At 47.7% G+C, this 15,489-nt stretch overlaps 1 protein-coding gene across 1 annotated transcript in view; it reads right to left on the bottom strand.

The window, feature by feature from the left end:
- The window catches only part of EHD4 (EH domain containing 4), an 81,818-nt gene that overhangs the window by 19,089 nt on the left and 47,240 nt on the right, over positions 1-15,489 (bottom strand). The window contains exon 4 of the mRNA XM_003935683.3: positions 2,695-3,107. Coding sequence (XP_003935732.1) covers positions 2,695-3,107 — 413 coding nt within the window. The remainder of the gene's footprint in view (positions 1-2,694; positions 3,108-15,489) is intronic.

Genomic DNA, 15,489 nt, shown 5'->3' with positions numbered 1-15,489 from the left:
GGGTCCTCAGCAATAACTGGTAAATGAAGAATGTCCTGAGCACTTAAAAATAGTTAAAAAAAAAAAAAAAAACAACCCTTTAAATCTGCAAAGGCTATGACAAGAGTTACCAACTTTGGTTATAAAATAATGTGAGGTGTCGCAAACCCTGAAGGTTAAGTTCAGTTGTACCGGCTGGAGAAAGGAAATACCGTAAGACAAGGGATCACCATCCTTCCTGCTACCAAGCATTAGGCCCAGGACAAGGGCGAGGGAGAAATCATTTCAGGAGAGCTGTACGTAAGTGGATTTACAGACTAGTTTGCACAACTGCCTTGCAGAATTGGGAGAAAACTGACTTGTGGTTCTGGAAAGGAAGCCACCTGCACCAGGAAGAATGGATAAAGAAGGGTGACTCACACAAGCACCACGCCACCGAGGGTCAGCTGAGCCACAGAGAGGAATGCGTGTGCATGCACCGGGACACAGGTGACAGAGAGGGACACAAGACATCGAGGTCCTGTGTGAGGGGCAGCAGCAGCCAGGGAGGTGTTCATTTTCACCCAGGTGAGAGGCTGCCCTGTGAGCATACTGATACGAGGACACGCTGCTAATGAGCAGCAGGAAGGAGGAAGGCTTGGCCCTATCTCAGCTGTCACCCTCAGGGAAGCCTTCCCTGCCTCTGGAATCATGGCAGCGTCTACACCGTGACTGGCACATAGCTCCCCATTCTGCAACAGGGTGTTTGTTCTCCACCAGGTGAGACTTCTGGCCTTGGCCCAGGGGTGCTGAGCACCTGGTGACTGAATGGGGCAAAGTGGCGGTGACCAGAAGGCTGATCTGCTGGGCCCCAGGGCCCATCCACTCACTGAGAAGTAAGAGGAATGTGGGAGGGGACATAGGTTCCTTGCTGCTGGAAGAAAAAGGGAAGGTGAGCTGACTTCATTTCCTGACCAAGTACTAGTGGATCTGGAGATTCAGGCCTGCGGATCGGTGTCAGCTGAGGTGACGGGGTCCAAAGCGGAAGGCTGGCCTGAGGGCTAGGAGGCTTGATTTCTTGTCCTAGCTTTGTCCCTATTGGATTAGGTGACCCTGGAGAAGTCACTTACTTGCCTTTTCCTTGTAAGATTAGGCAGCCGGCACAGGTCTTTAGATTCCATCTTGGCTGATCATCAGAATTCCCTAGGGAGCTCTACACACACACACACACACACACACACACACACACACACACACGCGCGCGTGCATGCGCTTACACATTTGTATATGCACACATGGCTATGTGTGCATGTGCCCCCCTTTGGCCGAGGCTCTGGGGCAGGGCCTGGGATGTATGTTGCTTCTGTTGATCAGCCAGGTTTGAACTTCACTGGGACTAGAGAAAACTCTAAAGGCACTTCCAGCATTAGAGGACAATGATTTTATGAAACATGCACGTAGTTTTTAAAGAGCCATTTTTTTTTCATTGTATTTTCTCTTGGAGGAGTGATGCACTTTTCTCTCTTTGGAGACATGAATTGACTCTGCCACTTGAGGGATGTCAACAGGTCACCTGTCACTGCCCCATTGGGTATACACTGCTGGGGCTGCTGAAAGGCTCAGCTATGAGGCAAGGGAGCCTGGAGCCCAGGCATGCAGGCTCCTACCCTGCATCCCAGAATGAGGTTGGGGTGTGACTCCACACCAGCACACTCCAAGGGTTAGGGTGAGCCAGGTCTCCCCTGAATCCAGGTAGTAACACTGGCCTTTGGTGCAAGGAGAATAGCAGTGGCCTCAGCATCCTGTTGGTCGCCAATGCCACCTCTCTCAGGGTTGGCTGGTTGTATTCCTATCATCCTGACATCCTAACAGCTACCATGTAGCGGGTGCAGTGACTGATCCCTCCCTGTGCACCAGAAACTATGCCAGGTGCTCTGTCACACTGACAAACCGTCACCCCAAGCCCTCATAAGCACCTTGTGAGGTGGTCTTATTAGCTCCACGGTACAGACTGGAGAATAGGGTTAGTCATCTGCCCAGGAGTGCAGAGCCAGGAGCTAGGGTGTCAGCAGGGACACCTGACCTTGAGGCTGTATTGTTTTTTATTTTTTGGGGACAGAGTTTTTCTTTTGTTGCCCAGGCTGGAATGCAGGTGTGCGACCTTGGCTCACTGCAACCTCCGCCTTCTGGTTTCAAGCGATTCTCCTGCCTCAGCCTCCCAAGTAGCTGGATTACAGATGCCTGCCACCACTCAGAGCTAATTTTTGTATTTTTAGTAGAGACGGGATTTCGCCGTATTGACCAGGCTAGTCTTGAAGTCCTGACCTCATTATATTTTTTGGGGACAGAGTTTTTCTTTTGTTGCCCAGGCTGGAATGCAGGTGTGCGACCTTGGCTCACTGCAACCTCCGCCTTCTGGTTTCAAGCGATTCTCCTGCCTCAGCCTCCCAAGTAGCTGGATTACAGATGCCTGCCACCACTCAGAGCTAATTTTTGTATTTTTAGTAGAGACGGGATTTCGCCGTATTGACCAGGCTAGTCTTGAAGTCCTGACCTCATTATCCGCCTGCCTTGGCCTCCCAAAATGCTGGGATTACAGGTGTGACTCACCACGCCCTAGGGTGTGTTCATTCCCTAAGGCTTCTGGACGGAGCTTCCTCCCACACATCTTGCCTCTGGAGAGGAGAGGGCAGAGTCCCAGCCCTTGGCCTCTGTGCAGGGCACATCCTGGCTTACCTTGGCCAGCCTCGCTCGCTTGATGAGATCATTGAGTTTGCGCACCGCTGCCTTCTGGGGAAGGCTCTGGATGTCTCTGAAGAGGTCCTGGGCCTCAGCCTCGAAGAGCCGGCGGTTGTCCGTGTTCTGCAGGGGCTGTGCCCAGAAGGAGCCAATGTAGACGCGCAGCACCTCGGGCGTGTTGATCACCTTGCCCAGGGACCACATGAGGGCCCCGTAGACCCGCATCAGCTGCTGCGTGTCCACTTGGTCGGCCTTGTTCAGCACCACACGGATCTTGTCGTCTTGCCCCCGGAAGGCCTTGATGGCCTCTGAGAATTCGTCTGAAATGTCCAGCTTGTGAGCGTCAAAAAGAAGGATGATCCTGTCCACCCTCTCGGCAAACCACTGCAGGACCTGGCAGAAATCATAGCCTGGGTGGAGAGAAGAACACGTCAGTGTGGCCACTACTGCAGGAGACACGTTTACTGAGAGGGCTCAAGAATAGTCTCACTCCCCAGCAGCTGCCAGGGAAGACCCCTGTCTTTAACCTGGAGGCAGTGGAGGTCTGGTGACTTGAAAATCACAGGCCGAGATGAATCTGGGTGGGAAGGATCTGGGGGGCCCTTCCGTAGAGGAGGGAGGGAATAGAATGGGGCTCATGGTCACTTTGGGAATTGCAGACTTCCATGTCTGCGATTTCATTTAGTCTTCATGAGCGCCTTATTTCACCTAACACAGACCATTTGCTTGATGGAAAAATTGACCAATGGTTCTGTAAAAACACAGGCCATGAGTCAAAAGGTCTTACTTCTGAAAAGTCTCACTTTTCTGAAAGCCCCAGATAGAGAAAAAAGACAACCGAAGGCCACCTGGCATCCCATGGGGTGTCCAGTAAGCAAGTAAGCGTAACAGAAGAGGCACTGCCTTTGCTTACCCCAAGTTTGTAGAGTGCTAAGGAGGTCAAAGGTTGGCCCAGCCAGCGTTACGATCAATATTTATTTTTGGACTATTTATAGCTTGGGTATATTGTAAATATTTTTAAAAATTACATATCGCAGCCATTGTGTGAAATGGTCTCTTGCCAATTTCTTTTTTAAAATGGCCAAGCCCACAGCAAATTCTGTTCGGCCTACCCTGGCCACTTCCACAAATCATGCAGCTGCATAAACACTCCTCAGCCCAAGGTCAAGACTCTCAGGCCTTTCCCCAGGGAGGCAGATGCCCATGAAAAGCAAACAAGAGGAGGCCAATCCCACAAAGCTGACGTTGAATTTCAGTCTGATTAGCTGCAGGAGCAGAGTCTAAATCCGGCCCAGCTAGTGCTGAGATGTCACCTTGCTGTACCCCCATGCTAGGGGTCTCCCCTCTTCTTTTACATTTTGAAAACTTTCAAACATACAGAAACATCCAAAGAATCATATAATGAATGCTGATGTAGCTACCACATAATTTTAACAAATGTTGACACTTTGCTTTGTTTGCTATTTCAAATACTTTTAAAAACCAAGTCTAGTTTACTTAGAGACCGTACAGAGATGAGAACTAACTAGATCTTCACTTGTCAACACAGGTAAATCTCCAGAATAGAACAAGAGTGAAAACGTATGTACAGCATGATAACGTTCACATAAAATGTTGAAATACAAAATACTCAACCATCTATGGATACAAACGAAAGCATAAATACAAAAATGTCACCATCGATTGTGAGACCCTGGCTGGCTGTGGGGGTGGAGAAGGTGTGGATCTGAGGCAGAGGAGGCAGTATCTGGGGGAATAATCCATTAGGTGAAAGGAAAGAGGGTCTGTGGACTAAGGTTTCCATGGATTTGAAGAAGAGGTGCTAGAGGAATAATAGTTGAACAAGCAAACTGGGTTCAGGTCCATTTTTCACAAAGAAAACAGAACACTTGGTAATGCTGAAGCCCGTCACCCCTCCCTGAGCCCTTCCCCCGCCTCCTCCCCAGAGGAAGCCGCAGTCCTGAGTGTGGTGTTTATGCGGCCACACGTGTGGATACTTCCAGTTCACGCTTTTCATTTCTCTGTTCCGTCTCACTGCGGCACTCCCTGACTCCTTGGGGATAAGGAAGGCAAAGGCGGTTCTTGGAATGTGGGCCAGAGTTTATTTTCATTGCTGTCAGCAGCTAGTTTAGGTCAGAGGAATACCAAAGACCTTACTGATGGGGTCACACATTGTAGGTAAAGATTTAGAGTCAAGAATTTCACTGAGCTCTGACCCTGAAAGGCCAGAACAAATTGCCCCCTATGGTAACACTAAGTGCTACTGTCATTTGATACAGACTTGTGCACAGACAGCCCTAGCTCACACGATTGGAGATCCTCAGCAGATGAATGAACTGGCTGTTCGCTGGGTGCCGGAAAGAGGCTTTGGGGTCCACCCATAGATGGACCTGCATGGGGACCTGCTTTTCCAATGACTGATTCACCACGCTGACCTGACCACTCAGGCATGTGGTCTTCCTAGGGGCCAGATGGGGTATCTGAAGGTTCAAAAACAGATCAAAGAAAATGCAGTGTCCAGGGTGCACATGGAGTGAACCTTAGTTGCTTTTGCTGGATACCCTTCCTGTTGGGTCAGGAGGTATCCTTTATGGCTCTGGAGGCTGAAGGTGTGGCAGAGTCCCTTGCCCCATTCCTTAGCAAGGTGGAGCATAGGCATGTGATCTAGAGTCAGACATTCACCTCCTTCCACCAGAGAGGAGCACTGAGCCTTGAGGGAAGGACGCAAAGACACAGCGAAAATAAGAATTTATTGGGCCGGGCGCGGTGGCTCAAGCCTGTAATCCCAGCACTTTGGGAGGCTGAGGCGGGTGGATCACGAGGTCAAGAGATCGAGACCATCCTGGTCAATATGGTGAAACCCCGTCTCTACTAAAAATACAAAAAATTAGCTGGGCATGGTGGTGCGTGCCCGTAATCCCAGTTACTCAGGAGGCTGAGGCAGGAGAATTGCCTGAACCCAGGAGGCGGAGGTTGCGGTGAGCCGAGATCGCGCCATTGCACTCCAGCCTGGGTAACAAGAGCGAAACTCCGCTTCAAAAAAAAAAAAAAAAAAAAAAAAGAATTTATTCATGTATTCATGGTGGTGGTGGCTTCCTAACTCTTTTCGAAGCCTAGTTCTCCAACTTTCCCATTAATCCTGTGAAAAATTTCCCAAAAACTTTCTTTTCTGCTTAAATTAGTCAGAATCAGCTTCTTTGGCTTGACATTGAAAGCGATGACTGGGCTGGGCGCGGTGGCTAGCACTCGTAATCCCAGCACTCTGGGAGGCAGAGGTGGGAGGATTGTTTGAGGCTAGGAGTTTGAAACCACCTGGCAATCTGGCGAGACCCTGTCTCTACAAAAAATAAAAACAAATTAACTGGGCATGGTGATGCATGCATGTGGGTTCAGCTACTTGGGAGGCTGAGGCAGGAAGATCACTTGAGGCCAGGAGTTTGAGGCTGCAGTGAGCCATGGACACACCACTGTACTCTAGCCTAGGCAACAGAGTAAGATCCTGTCCCCCGCTCCCCCCACAAAAAAAAAGAACCACAACTGGTAAACAATCCTCCCCTCACCCCCATTTAAGATTTCGGAATACCTCTTATTGTCAGTTCCAAAAGAAGCCTGCTATCCAAGCTGAGACACAGCTGTCACCAGCGGTGCTCGTGCCAACCCAGCCATGCAGATGCAGTATCTCTTCCTCCCAGGGCCGTGTGGGTTGGATGGTTAGCTTTAATTGCAACACTTGTGTTTAAACTTTAACTTAAATTTGAGTTCCTAACAGTTAATTTGTCTTTCAAAAAGATTCCATTTCAATGCTATAGTGAAATCAAAAGTTATTAGGAACAGAGCTGCCAGATTTAAGTTTACTCTAAGTGAGGCCAATATCCATCTCTGGAGGAACAGGTACATATCCGTATTTTCTTGGGTGAAAGCAACAAAGAGAGCTTAATACAGTTCGAGAAGTAAGGTAGGCAGAGCTGTGTTTGTTCTGTCCCTGAGCAGGTGTAAAAGGACTGCTCATCACATATCAGGCAACACAACCAAAGGAGTAGAGATCACTGTGTCCGCAAGAGAGCAGAGAATGATACAAGCTGGGAGAGGGTGGTCTGCTTACCGCCCCCACTACACACAAAAAGTTATAATTATTTTGCCATTTTAACCATTTTAAGTGTACTGCACAGTGGCAATAAATAAGTCACACTGTTGTACAAACATCACCACCATCCACCTCCAGAACTTTTTCACCTTCCCCAGCTGAAACTCTGAACACATTAAACATTAATTCTCCCTCCCCTCTCCAGCCCCTGACGACTGCCACTCTACTTTTTGTATCTATGAATGTGACTACCCTAGGTACTTCATAGGAGTGTGCATTGTGCCTGGCTTCTTTCACTCAGCACAGCATCCTCCAAGTTCATCTGTGTTGCAGCACCTGTCAGAGTCTCCTACCTCCTGAGGCTGAACAGGGCTGCTCACTTCTTGTATCATGAAGGACTCAGGCACCACACACCTAGCTACCCAAAAATCCCAGCTCTACCTCCCAGCATGTTATTTAGTCTGCCGGCTAAAGAAAAACAGTGATTCAGAAGGACCCAGAGACCACTGATCCTCAAAGTCTGTTCCTGTATTAGAATGAAATAATGGGCTTGCTAAAATTTAGACTCCTAGGCCCCTCCCCAGAACCACTGAATCAGAATCCCAGGGGCTGAGCCTGGCAATCTGTACTTAGAAGCTCCCCAGATGATTGCAATGCATAATACAATTTGAGGATCACTGTCCAGAATGAATACCAAGGTGGGGGATTGTACAGATAGGTTCATGCCCCTGCTGGTTAGCAAAAAATAAAACAAATCAAATACATTTATAGTATCATTTCCTTTTATGCCGAAAAGTTACAAATAGATGTTTAGGTGGTGCATCATAGGGTCGAGGAAACAGAACTGAAACATGCTTATTTGAAGATGGATTTTAAAACCCACCAGAGCTCTCTGCCTTAGCCCATGCTGGGACTTGGCCCCGGCCCTGGCAAACCTTTCCTCTATGGTCTAGACTGAGCCTAGAAATCCAGCCTAAACCTTGCCGGGCGCGGTGGCTCATGCCTGTAATCCCAGCACTTTGGTAGGCTGAGGTGGGTGGATCATGAGGTCAGGACATTGAGATCATCCTGGCTAACATGGTGAAACCCTGTCTTTACTAAAAATACAAAAAATCAGCTGGGTGTGGTGGTGGGCACCTGTAATCCCAGCTACTCAGGAGGCTGAGGCAGGAGAATCACTTGAACCCCAGAGGCGGAGGTTGCAGTGAGCTGAGATTGCACCACTGCACTCCAGCCTGGGCGACAGATCGAGACTGTGTCTCAAAAAAAAGAAATCCAGCCCAAACCCTTGTCATTCTTCAAAAAATATCTGGGCCAACTTTGATTAAGTTAGACATTACTTAACTTTAAGCCCCAGTTTTTTTCACCTGTAAGATTGGGTTATTGAGTGCTTACACGAGAAAATGCTTTTATCCATATGACGTTGAGACTTTGTTAACTTTCAGCAAACATGAGCTGTGGTTATGATGATTTCCTTAGCTGCTCCCCTTCTTGAGTTCCCTTGCCTGTGCCGCCTATGGCACCACTCCACACATGGCATTAAAATCAGAGGGACGGGCTGCTCTCTTATTAGATTACATATTCTCTAACCACAGGGACCATGTCTTCATTGTGGTCACACAAGATAGTGGTGGACAGTGTGGGCCTTGGACCCAGACTGCCTGGGACCTACCTAGCTCCACCACTTACCAGTTCTGTGGTCTTGGGCAAATTATTTCACCTCTCTGTGCCTCCTTTCCTCATCTGTAATAATAGTATCTTAGGGCTATCCTAGGGCTGATAATAGTAACCACCGGCCTTAGGGGCCGCAGAGTTAACACACATGAAGCATTTAGAATCACCTTGGCACAGAGAAAGCTGTCCAAAACGCTATCTACTGGTTATTTAAAAAATCTTTGTATCCAGTGCCTGGCACACAGTAGGGCTGCAAGGAATATTTGTGGGAGAAGCACAGTCTGCAGTTATAGAAGGAAATAAAATTATTTAGGGTAAAGGTGACAGTGCACCGATGCTTGAGCCAAGTGAGAGAATCAGCGCTCAGAAGCAGGTAACAGAAGATACCAAGGGACGTGAACACCGCTCATATGCGCTCAATGGAGCGGCAGACTCACAGAAGCCCAGTGGCCTTTTCTACCAGCAGGTCTTAAAGATCCCAGCTTGCTCCTGAATTGAATCTATGATTTCAATCACAGACACTCCCCAGCTCAGGAAAGTCCTGCACATACCCATGCTGGCTGTGACAATGCAGGACACATTTGTACCCAGAAGGATGAGAATAATGAATTTTTCCAAAGGTTCTGTTAGAGGGTGGTGAGGTTCCCAGGAACATTAGTGGTTAGCTACACTGAGCTAAGCAGGCCTGTGAAAGGAGCAATCACTTAGAACAAGGTTGAAAACCAGTGGGCCCCAGACAGAAAGTGGGGCTCAGCTGCTGTTTTGTTTGGTCTGCATAGCGGTTTTGTTTTGTTTTGAAGACAGGGTCTCACTCTGTCATGCGGGCTGGAGTGTAGTGGGGTGATCATGGCTCCTTGCAGCCTTGGCCTCCCTGACTTAAGCAATTCTCCCACCTCAGCCTCCCAAGTAGCTGGGATCACAGGTGTGAGTTATCATGCCTGCCTAATTTTTAAAATCTTTTTTTTTTTTTTTTTTGAGACGGAGTTTCGCTCTTGTTAATCCAGGCTGGAGTGCAATGGCACGATCTCGGCTCACTGCAACCTCCGCCTCCTGGGCTCAGGCAATTCTCTTGCCTCAGCCTCCTGAGTAGCTGGGATTACAGGCATGCGCCACCATGCCCAGCTAATTTTTTGTATTTTTAGTAGAGACGGGGTTTCACCATGTTGACCAGGCTGGTCTCGATCTCTTGACCTCGTGATCCACCCGCCTCGGCCTCCCAAAGTGCTGGGATTACAGGCTTGAGCCACCGCGCCCGGCCTTTTAAAATCTTTTTTATAGATGGGTCTCACTATGTTGCTCAGGCTGGTCTCAAACTCCTGGGCTCAGGTGATCCTCCTGCCTCAGTCTCCCAAAGGGCTGGGATTACAGGTGTGAGCCACCATGCCTGGCCTATATAGTGTTATTTTATTGTTGTTGTTGTTTTGACAAGGAGTCTCACTGTTGCTGCCTGGGTTGGAGTGCAATGGCATGATCTCTGCTCACCACAACCTCTGCCTCCTGACCTCCAGCAATTCTCCTGCCTCAGACTCCCGAATAGATTACAGGCACCCGCCACCACACCCAGCTAAATTTTGTATTTTTAGCAGAAACGAGGTTTCACCATGTTGGCCAGGATGGTCTCAAACTCCTGACCTCAGCTGGTCCATCTGCCTCGGACTCTCAAAGTGCTGGGATTATAGGCGTGACCTATATAGTGTTTTTAAAGTTCTGAGTTGGCTGTCTTTGGTCTGGAAATGCATCATTCAGTTCTTACAGACAGCTCAGTTTTCACAGATGCATCCACCGGGTGCCCAGTACTGAGTAGAGACACAGCAGCTCGGACTCAGCCTTTGAGACCAAGCTCTGTGTCCTCTGAGAAGCCGCCCCTGCTCTCCCAGGCTCCTGCAGGAGTCCTACGACGCTGCTGGCTGTGAGCTGCGAGGGTAGGCCTTCTTACCTCCTGGTCGCAGCCCAGAACAGTGCTGACCAGGAGGAGCAGGTCTCAGTCAATGCTCCTCAGACGAGTGAATGTTTTCTGTGAAAAAAATCTGTTCAAAATTCCCAAAACTGGCTTTAAACAATCTTTTGCAACCCATCTTTCTGGACATGGAGGCTACACTGAACATCTTGGAATTTTACAAGACACTTCAAAGACGAAAGTAAACAATGGATTGGTTAGTAATTACAGAGTGCCTAGGACATGCTTGGAACTGTTACAAAGGGACACACTTCTTTCTATAAGCCCCAACCTGGAAGCAATCCCAGTGTCCATCAATGGGATGGGATGGACAGGCTGTGCACATCTAGTCAGTGGAATACCATTCAGCAGTGAAGAGGAATGAACTACTGACCTGAGCAGGACTGAACCTCAGGCACATTATGTTGAGTGAAAGAAGCCAGACACCAGGGAATGCTTTCTGGGGGATCCACTCCTATGAGATTTTAGAAAAGGAAAGCTAAGCTACAGTGACAGAAAGCAGACAGTGGCTGCCTGTGATGGGAAGTCCGGCAGGTGAGCGGCACAGACAAACAGGGAGCTCCTCAGGGTGACGGAAAGCTTCTACATCCTGATGATGGCTGTGGTCACACGAGTATGCAAATGTGTCAAGTTCACCAAACTGTACAATTATATAAAATAGGTGCATTTTTCACACCTGTAATCCTAGCACTTTGGGAGGCCAAGGCAGGCGGATCGCCTGTGGTCGGGAGTTTGAGATCAGCCTGGCTAAGTTGGCAAAACTCCATCGCTACTAAAAATACAAAAATTAGCCGGGCATGATGGCGGGTGCCTGTAATCCCAGCTACTTGGGAGGCTGAGGCAGGAGAATCGCTTAAACCCAGGAGGCAGAGGTTGCAGTGAGTGGAGATCATGCCACTACACTCTGGCCTGGGCGACAGGGAGAGACTCCGTCTCAAAAAAAAAAAAAAAAAAAAAAAAAAGGTACATTTTTAATCTTATACTTCAACAAAATTGACTTAAAAGGCAAACACAAATAGGAAGAAAAGAAAGAAAAAACCCAGGGCTGCTAAACTTGTTTAAAGATATACATCTCCACAAACTGCTGAATGGATGAGGAAGTTGAAATCTGTCCATCAAGGGGACTACATAGCTAAGCTGGCTGTGTATGGAGGTGAATGTAGCTAAAGCAGGAGCCTGAAGCTTTAGTGGAAATCGGCTTTAGAACCACTTGAAGAGGCTAATCTGCATCCTGCTTTCTGGCCAACGGAATGGGAGCCTCTCATAGTGACAGATCAGGAGTGAGAATGCTCTGAGTTTGTGAGAACTGGCTTCACTTAGGCACAATGCAACCAATCTGGACCTAGGTGTGTTTGCACATATGAGTGTTGTGTTGTGGCGCAGGACTCAACATAATTGTAGAACCGTCCCATGGTGCTTAGTATATTTTTAACACCTATTCATGCAATTAATAGGAATTTCAATTCTTTAAGACCTTCCAGTGAAACTTGTATTAGGTCTGGAACAAAAAAGAGATGTAATCAGTCCAGTTTAAAAATACAGTTTCTATCTTTGACAAAGGACCCAAAATCTACACAGCTTGGGGAACTAGGAAAAAGAATTTGTTCTGAGGAAGATCCCAGCTTGGCACTCCTGGCTCCATGTTGTGGAAACAAAGGGAGGGGCGGGAAGGAAGGAGCTCCTTCTACCCAGTTAAGGGCTTCCCGTCACAGCCCCGGGGGAAACTGTGGTCCTCCATTCTGGCCAGAGAAAAGTCACTAGGAAATGGTACAAGGGGTTAGAACAGTTGCTCACTGGCTCAGGTAGATATAGTGAGGGGGTCCCTGAGGAGGCAAATTTGGCAATCTATTTTTAATAGAACAAGGGAAAAATGCTTACATTTATTTTCAGAGTCAGGTTTCTAATTATGAGTTTTAAACAAGATGTGTGTCTATGGCCAGGTGTGGTGGTTCAGACCTGTAATCCCAGTACTTTGGGAGGCCAAGGCAAGAGGATCACTTGAGCCCAGGAGTTCGAGACCAGCCTGGGCAAGTGAGACCGTTTCTATTTAAAAAAAAAAAAAAAAAAAGGATGTGTGTTGATGAAAGGATGCAAGGCAATGGAGGACAGGCAGAAACACAGCCGGGCTCCCCCTGCTGTGTCCTTCCTCCCACTTCTGGGTGGGCAAGGCCCCCTTGCCTGTGGTGGTGATGGGACACTGCCTAAGACTCTGCTCAAACCTCTCGTCTTTCCAAGGCCCTGCCCGCCCCGCCAGAGTTCACAGCTCCAGTTCCATGTGCACATTCCCATCCCTGGCTCCAGCACTTTCTGTGTGGCTCTGTGTAATCCCAGGCTCTCCTGGCTTCACGTTTTCCTCTGTAACCCTCCCACACCAGTGCAGGGAGCGTCCAGCACGAGGCAAACACCAAGAGGGCCTTCTTGTCCCCCCGGTTCCATCCTCACCAATGCAGCCCTCTAACGATCCCCACCCCTTCTTAGATCTCAGACATAATCTCTGAAACTGTGAGTGCTCCTGGTTACTTCTAGAATCAATGTTTACAGAACAAACTCTCCGTGACTAGCCTCTGCCTCGACTCTCAACCTTTGCTCATAGTCTCTTACTAAGCCCCACCCCGTCTGCTGCACAAACCACCCTGGGCTCTTAGCTGTTCCCCAGTGCATAGTACTTCCCTGTCTCCACACCCTGCCCAGGCTTTTCTTTCTGCCTGGAATGCCCTTTCCTCTTCTCCATCTATAACCACCCGTCCCTCAGGGGCACTTTCCTATGGAGCCTTCCTCCACCCAGTGGAACAGAACCACCTTTCCTGTTTCCTCCTGACGGGGTCTGTGGTAGCCCGAGGGCAGGGCCAAGCCTCACTGTGTCTGTGATCCAAAGGCCCACTGCAGATGCCACACACTATCAGGTTCCCAGTGATATAGTCTTAGAGTTTTAATGAATTTCCTTCATAGTACATATACTCTGAAATGGTATATTAATGTGGTTGCTATAAGACAGAAATTCTGAGGGCAGAGACTCCACTCCCCATCCTATTCGCCATTACACCTGAGGAATTACTATTGAACACAGTAGGTGTTCAACAAACTTGGTTTATTCCCCCCGAAATTAAAAATGGAACTATCATATCACCCAGAAATCTCACTTTGGGTATTTGTCCAAAAGAACTGAAATCAGAATTTTGAAGAAATACCTGTGCACCCATGTTCATTGCAGCATTATTAGCATAATTCTTTTATCCATTCATTTACTGATGGACGCTTGATGGCAGTAGCCAAGATGCAGAAATAACAAAAGCAACCATCAATGACGGAATGGATAAAGAAAATGTGGTGGCCGGGCACAGTGGCTCATGCCTGCAATCCCAGCACTTTGGGAGGCCATGGTGGGTGGATCACAAGGTCAGGAGTTCAAGACCAGCCTGATCAAGATGCTGAAACCCTGTCTCTACAAAAAAAGAAATAAATAAGAAAATGTGGTATGCACATCCAATTTAATACTATTCAGCCTTAAAAAAGAATTTTTGCAATATGCAACAACATGGATGGCCCTTGAGGAAAAAAATATGCTAAGTGAAATAAGCCCATCACAGAAGGACAAAGATCCATAATTCCACTTGTATAAGGCATGTAAAATAGTCAAGCACACAAAATCAGAAAGGGGGACCATGACTGCTAGAGGCTATGGGGAGACGGAAATGGGGCATTGCTAATCAGCCAGCATAAAATTTCAGTTAGGCAAGATGAATAAGTTCTAGAGATCTACTGAATACCGCCTATAGCCACAGTGTGCTCATAGTGAATACTTAAAAATGTGTAAAGAGGGTAGATTTCACAAGTGTTCTTATCACCATAAAATAAAGTAAAATTGGTTTAATCAAGTGAATTCACTTGAATAAGAAATGAACTGATTTTTAGCAATTTGGCAGGTTTAGATGCTTAAACAGAGGTATGAGTTTTCAAACAGGGTTGTTATTAATGTGGGTAAGTGTAAATCATCCCAAAGTAAACATCAACTATCTGGGGTTGCTCAGGTATTATAAATACACTTTCAAAAAGAGTCTGTTGCATTAATAATAACAGCCACTTCAGGGCAGGGAATCTCTGCATTGTTTCCAGGCTGAGTTGACTTTGCAACTAGAAAAGGCTGCTTCTGAAAATGTTGTTGTGGCTGACAACAAAATGACAGCTATAGATCAATAACTGCAGCAAATATTTACTTAGCTCTTACTACATTCCTGCACTGCCTGTGAGCTCCATGTTAGTACAATCTCGTAATCCTTGCAACAATCTCATAAAGGAGGTATTTTTATTACCCCCAATTTTACAGGGGAGGAAAGAAGACTCAGAGAGTTAAACAACGGACTCAAGGCTCACAGCTGTTTCTCAGGGGAGTCTGGATTCAAACCAGGGACCGGATCCTAGAGCTTGGGCTTGCACCATATGTGCACCAGGATGGTAGAATCAGAGGTGATTTACATTTTCTCCTTTTTGATTTGTGGTTTTCTAAGTGTTCTACAATGAATATTTATTTTTTCTATCGAGAAAACAAATATGCGTATTGTAAAAATTATTGACCCACTGTATTATTGTTGAGGAGGTTGTTCTTTTTCGTCTACAATAGCACTTTTGGTGAAGGATTTCTAGCACTTTCCAGCCAGAGGCTATGCTGGGTGTGCCGAGCACCACCCTGAGGGGGAAGCAGTATCTTGGCAACTACACCCCCAGGGAGGAGGAGGCCCCCAATCAGTGGGAGCAATGGGAACTGCTGATGACAAAATAAGCCGCCTGCTCCACCAGCCTTCTCTCCTCCCTGACCCCTTCTCCCCAGCTGACCAGGTGCAGGGCAGTGGCAGGGAGCGGCTGATACCAAGCTCTGTCTGAGAGACTGCCCACAGAGAACGCACGTTCCCCAGCTCCTTCTGGAGAGGCTGGAAGTCAGTTCACCTCCAAGCTTTCAGTGGGTAATGGCCACCTCTTGGAGAATGTAAGTTGCCATGAGAAAACCACAGAGGTTGTCTCCCTGTACCCAGCCTGTAGCAGGTGTGGCCACTGAACCTACCAAAATTTAACTAAAATCAAG

Source organism: Saimiri boliviensis, chromosome 2, assembly GCF_048565385.1.
Source record: "Saimiri boliviensis isolate mSaiBol1 chromosome 2, mSaiBol1.pri, whole genome shotgun sequence".
NCBI classification, from domain to species: Eukaryota; Metazoa; Chordata; class Mammalia; order Primates; family Cebidae; genus Saimiri; species Saimiri boliviensis.
This window is presented reverse-complemented; position numbering and strand designations above follow the sequence as displayed.